The sequence below is a fragment of the Arvicanthis niloticus genome, chromosome 18, assembly GCF_011762505.2.
Source record: "Arvicanthis niloticus isolate mArvNil1 chromosome 18, mArvNil1.pat.X, whole genome shotgun sequence".
Lineage (NCBI taxonomy): Eukaryota > Metazoa > Chordata > Mammalia > Rodentia > Muridae > Arvicanthis > Arvicanthis niloticus.
In genome coordinates this window covers 6,426,305-6,431,574 of record NC_047675.1, presented here as the reverse complement: position 1 = coordinate 6,431,574, position 5,270 = coordinate 6,426,305, and the positions used below count along the sequence as shown (strand labels likewise).

Below are 5,270 nucleotides of genomic sequence, written 5' to 3'. Positions count from 1 at the left end.
CAGAGCGGAGGACCGGGTCGCCGCAGCGTCTAGATCCTCACCAGTGGCCCGCAGCTGGGGAATCAGGGTCACTGGAGCTGACGGGAGGGGAGGGCCTCTGAAACTTAGTGGTAAGCAGAGGGTAGGAGAGCAGGTGGCCAGGTAAGGTGCACCTCACAGTATCGGGCCAGTCGCATCGAGGTCGGCTTGGGACGCAACTTTTAGAGGGAGTTTCTTTTCCCAGGGAGGCGGAAATCTGGCAGAAGCAGCGGGAGGGGCTGGAGGCTGGCATTTAGGTGACTGGCACTGCCGGGTGACCTGAAGCACCGACCCGACTAGTTGGGTGGGGTTGAGCTGGGGCGCGATTGGAAGCCGGAGTTGCAGGCGCGGCGTAGGAGTGGTAACAGCTGAGCGGGTGCCGAGGCAGGGAAGGCAGCGGGTCCCGAAGCAGAGCGAGAGGGGCGGGTGCAGGGAGAATTGAAAGGACCGGAGCCTGGGGGGAGCCAAGGGGGAGCCAGGGCGGGGAGAAACCCACCCAGAGCCAGTGCTTCCTGGCAGGGGAGGGCGGGGGAGAGAAGGAGGGGGAGGGCGGGCGGGGGGCAGGCGCGGGAAGAGAGGACTATAACTCCACGGCCTCGACGAGCTGGGGCACTCTGGGGCGCTGAGGTCTGAAGTCAGCGCCACCCGGAGCAGGGCAACAGCTCGGGCAGACTTAGCAGGCGACGCAGGAGCAGAGCTAGCGGCCAGACTGGGAGAGCGAGCCTGGAAGCGGTGGCGGCTGAGCACAACTTTGCAGTGTTGTCCCCTCTGCTTCTCCGGCCGGGTACTTCTCCGGAGGGTCGGGTAGCTGGGACCAAAGTGCTCCACTGACGAGCGCGCCGCTCAAGGGAAGATGATGATGATGTCCCTGAACAGCAAGCAGGCGTTCAGCATGCCTCACGCCGGCAGCCTGCACGTGGAGCCCAAGTACTCGGCGCTGCACAGTGCCTCCCCGGGCTCCTCTGCGCCCGCGGCGCCCTCGGCCAGTTCCCCTAGCAGCTCCAGCAACGCTGGCGGCGGCGGTGGCGGCGGCGGCGGCGGAGGCGGCGGAGGCGGCGGAGGCCGGAGCAGCAGTTCCAGCAGCAGCGGCAGCGGCGGTGGCGGCGGCGGGGGCTCGGAGGCGATGCGGAGAGCTTGTCTTCCAACCCCACCGGTGCGTATGTCTGCATAATCACCGCTTAAAGGCACATTTTGACAGCCTCCTTTATCTGCTTGATGTTTTTTTCATGTCTGCACAGCAAATCACCCCACACCTCCAACCAATCCCCCCTCTCTTAAGTATTCAACGGGTCTTGCCTTTCATATTAATTTTTATGACCTGGGATGCTGCCTGTGCGCGCGTGTTGTGTTGTGTTGTGTTGTCTGTGGCTCATTTTTCCTCCCCCTGCACATTGGCTTCTCGCGAAGGCTTCTCTTCTCTCTGCCGAGTTTCAGGATCTTTGTCGTTATTATTATTTTAACGTTCTGGGAATGCTGTAGGCGCGGTGGCGGTGGCGAGCCCTGGGCCGGGGGCTTCCGGAGAGAGCGCGCACAATTCCCTGCTGAGCGTAATGTGTGCCTTCTACTTACAATTGCAGAGCAATATATTCGGCGGGCTGGATGAGAGTCTGCTGGCCCGTGCCGAGGCTCTGGCCGCAGTGGACATCGTCTCCCAGAGTAAGAGCCACCACCACCATCCGCCCCACCACAGCCCCTTCAAGCCGGACGCCACTTACCACACCATGAACACCATCCCGTGCACGTCGGCCGCCTCCTCTTCATCTGTGCCCATCTCGCACCCGTCCGCTCTGGCTGGTACCCACCACCACCACCACCATCACCATCACCACCACCACCAGCCGCATCAGGCGCTGGAGGGTGAGCTGCTGGAGCACCTGAGCCCCGGGCTGGCCCTGGGAGCCATGGCAGGCCCCGACGGCACGGTGGTGTCCACTCCGGCTCACGCACCGCACATGGCCACCATGAACCCCATGCACCAAGCAGCCCTGAGTATGGCCCACGCGCACGGGCTGCCCTCGCACATGGGCTGCATGAGCGACGTGGATGCAGACCCGCGGGACCTGGAGGCGTTCGCCGAGCGCTTCAAGCAGCGACGCATCAAGCTGGGTGTGACCCAGGCAGATGTGGGTTCTGCGCTGGCCAACCTCAAGATCCCGGGCGTGGGCTCGCTCAGCCAGAGCACCATCTGCAGGTTCGAGTCTCTCACGCTGTCGCACAACAACATGATCGCGCTCAAGCCCATCCTGCAGGCGTGGCTGGAGGAAGCAGAGAAATCCCACCGCGAGAAGCTTACCAAGCCGGAGCTCTTCAATGGCGCGGAGAAGAAACGCAAACGCACGTCCATCGCGGCGCCCGAGAAGCGCTCGCTGGAAGCCTACTTCGCCATCCAGCCAAGACCCTCCTCGGAGAAGATCGCTGCCATCGCCGAGAAGCTCGACCTCAAGAAAAACGTGGTGCGCGTCTGGTTCTGCAACCAGAGGCAGAAACAGAAGCGAATGAAATACTCGGCCGGCATTTAGGGACCCTTCTCCAGGGCTGGCCCTTTCCTTTCATCCTCTCTTTTCTACCCCCACCCCCTTGCCTCTCCTGCCTCTTTTCTTTCTACTTTGGCTATCAGAAACAATTCCGGTAAATGTGAACCCAGACTAAGCCAGGAGCAAAGAAGCAAGCAGTTGAGCCCAAATCAGAGAGAGATTGTGAACCGGTTTCGCAAAGTGAAGAAAAAAACAAAACCACAAACAACATGAAAAGGAATGTATCAAGCTGTAGCAGAGCTGTCCCCTAACCGCACCTCGGCTGCTCGGCTTCATCAAGAAAGAGTGGAGCTGTCTATCAACAGGAAGGCAGAGGGACAAGCTTTTGAAAACCCGCAAGAATGAACAAGTAAGATTTGTTTTTATTCTTACAGACGTCACCTTGTTCACGTTTAAAAGTACACTTTGCAACTATTTTTCAGAGATAGAAATTGATTCAGGACTGAAACTCGAAGCTAGAGTTGATGTTTAATGTGATATGATAGAGACATCTCTAAAGTATTTTGAATTAAAAAAGATGGCAGACTTTCTGCATTTACACTGTATATTATATATATATTTTTATTGTGGTTCTTACGCTTTCTTCCTTCTCTGAAGTGTTAATACTTACGGAGGGAGTTGCGCCTGCTGTGTTCACTGATCTTGACAGCTATTATTAGATTATTGCCGTACAACCCTCTGTAAATTATTAATTTATCTCTCTGGCAACTTAATTTTGTGCACATCCTAATTAATTAAACTTCTTTAGTCTGAAAAATAAAACCGGCGGATACGTATAGCTAGTGATACTCAAACATTTTCTTCTTTTTTCTCTTTCTTTCTTTCTTTTTTTTCTTTTTCTTTTTTCTTTTTTTTTTGTCTGCCGAGTTTCCTGGATGTTTACAGCTTCCCAGTTAGACTGTGTTCTCTTTGGCCTAGTTGTATATTCTCACGTTGAATGAAGATTGTTTCTTCCCTTTGTTTTTAACTGGTAGTGTTCTGACACTTGATAATTGATGTCTTAATCGTGTAGACCTGATTCACTGTCCGAAGTCTTGTTTACTTCCTTACATATTTAATGGGGATTCCCACATTGTCCCCGCAGCACACGTGCTCTCTCACTCACCTTACATGCCTACACACAGACACAGTACACGTCTCTAACAGAAGAGAGGAAGCAGTTGGAGGTACAACTGATGACCAGCTTTAGGTGCGTTCTCCACTTGGTGCTTACTCTGCTGGATTCTAAGATCTCACCAAGGTATTTCAATCTCCCAGTTTTCAATTGCTTTGTTGCTACATTTTAACCTTTATAGGAATCCTTCAATTTTCCTTTTAGGAGGTTTGTTTGTAGGGGGAAAATTTTGAAACTATAAGAAAGACAGTGCACTGCTTGTAAATTCACAGTGTTTGGTAGAATCCTTTTGGAGCACATACACAAAAATAGGTACACAGCAACTGGTACCTTATCTATTGTAAATATTTCATTCAAAATGATGCACATATAAATATATTCTTACAGAATTTGCTGTAATTGCTGATCCATTTGAGGCTTTCCAAAGTTCTGAGTTCTGTATATGACCTCGTTTCTTGTTTTTGTTAATGGATTATTTACTATAGTGATGTATTAAGTTATTTTGGGTGTTGTTTCATTGTCTTTCATTGAAGAGATGATTTTAATGTTTTACTGGCAAAGTATGCTGCTTTTTTCATTAAAACATGCTATTAATATTAAATGACTTTTAAAACGTGATGCAGTTTTTAATCATTTATGTGGGAATTATTTTGGTGCTGATTCTTTTAAAAGACAAGAACACAGAGAGTGGCCACTATTAAAAGGTGGCTTGGACTTTGTAAGAGGCAACTCCCTGGGAAAGGCTAAAAGAACAACAGGGTTTATAATTTCATGTTAATGGTCAGAGCTCATCTCACAGGGTACTTTTGCTTTTTAGCTTAGATGAAATCATGGTGTCTGGCTCCAGATAGCTGCTCTGGAGTCCCTTCTCCAGACTTGAAGTAATTCTGTAAAGAGAATCTTACAAAGCTAAGGTCAGATGGAAACTATTTCAGCCATTCCTTCCCATCTCCCATGGGGCAAAGAAAGAAAGGAACTCAGCCCACATTTCAGTAGCTGTGGGAGGCTGGGTGTGGCAACAGTGGGGGCAGGACTTGGTGAGCAAGGAAAGGAGCTCAACCCCCTGAGTTCTCAGTTCTTTAGCCTGTCCTGAAGATCAACACACAAGCCACAGTAGAAAGCACCTGGGGTCCTGGCAGGTGAATAAAGTATGTCTTGGTGTCCTCTGTCTCTGTCTTTTCCTATTCCCCATAACCTTTAAGGAAACTAGCATTATTGCAATAGACAGGGTGTGGCTGAGGAAAATCCTTCGTGGTTAAAAGGAACAAATTTTGCCCCCCCTTTTTTGTGACTTTGTTTGGCACAGGAACTGGAAGAAGTCTATTAAACATTGATGTGGCCATGGGATTCTGCCCATTTGGCATAGCCACTTCTTTTTCTAATCTTACTTTAAGACAATCCTCTCCCATTATGATAATTTTCAGGCCCTTCACAATAGTTGGGCAATGTATTGGGCTTTCAATGTTTATTTTTTTCTAGTAAGGCTATGATTTGTAGTTTTACACCATCCACAGTTCATAGAATTAATTGAGAGCATTATATTATTGTATAGATTAAACAAGAATAAAGAAGCAGGTACTGACCTGTCCTGAACATGCTCTCTG

General features: G+C 50.5%; 1 protein-coding gene across 1 annotated transcript; it reads left to right on the top strand.

Annotated features, from left to right (window-relative positions):
- Positions 1-601: 601 nt before the first annotated feature.
- On the top strand, positions 602-4,275 carry Pou4f2 (POU class 4 homeobox 2). Its single transcript, XM_034522614.2, has 2 exons — positions 602-1,171; positions 1,596-4,275. The coding sequence occupies exons 1-2, from the start codon at positions 872-874 to the stop codon at positions 2,535-2,537; spliced, it is 1,242 nt and encodes a 413-aa protein (XP_034378505.1). The 5' UTR covers positions 602-871; the 3' UTR covers positions 2,538-4,275.
- The last annotated feature ends 995 nt before the right edge of the window (positions 4,276-5,270 follow it).

Coding starts and splice junctions, on each gene's coding strand:
- Pou4f2 (XM_034522614.2), top strand. CDS start 872: ATGATGATGATGTCCCTGAACAGCAAGCAGGCGTTCAGCATGCCTCAC. Junction 1,172..1,595: donor CTTGTCTTCCAACCCCACCG/GTGCGTATGTCT, acceptor TTACAATTGCAG/AGCAATATATTCGGCGGGCT.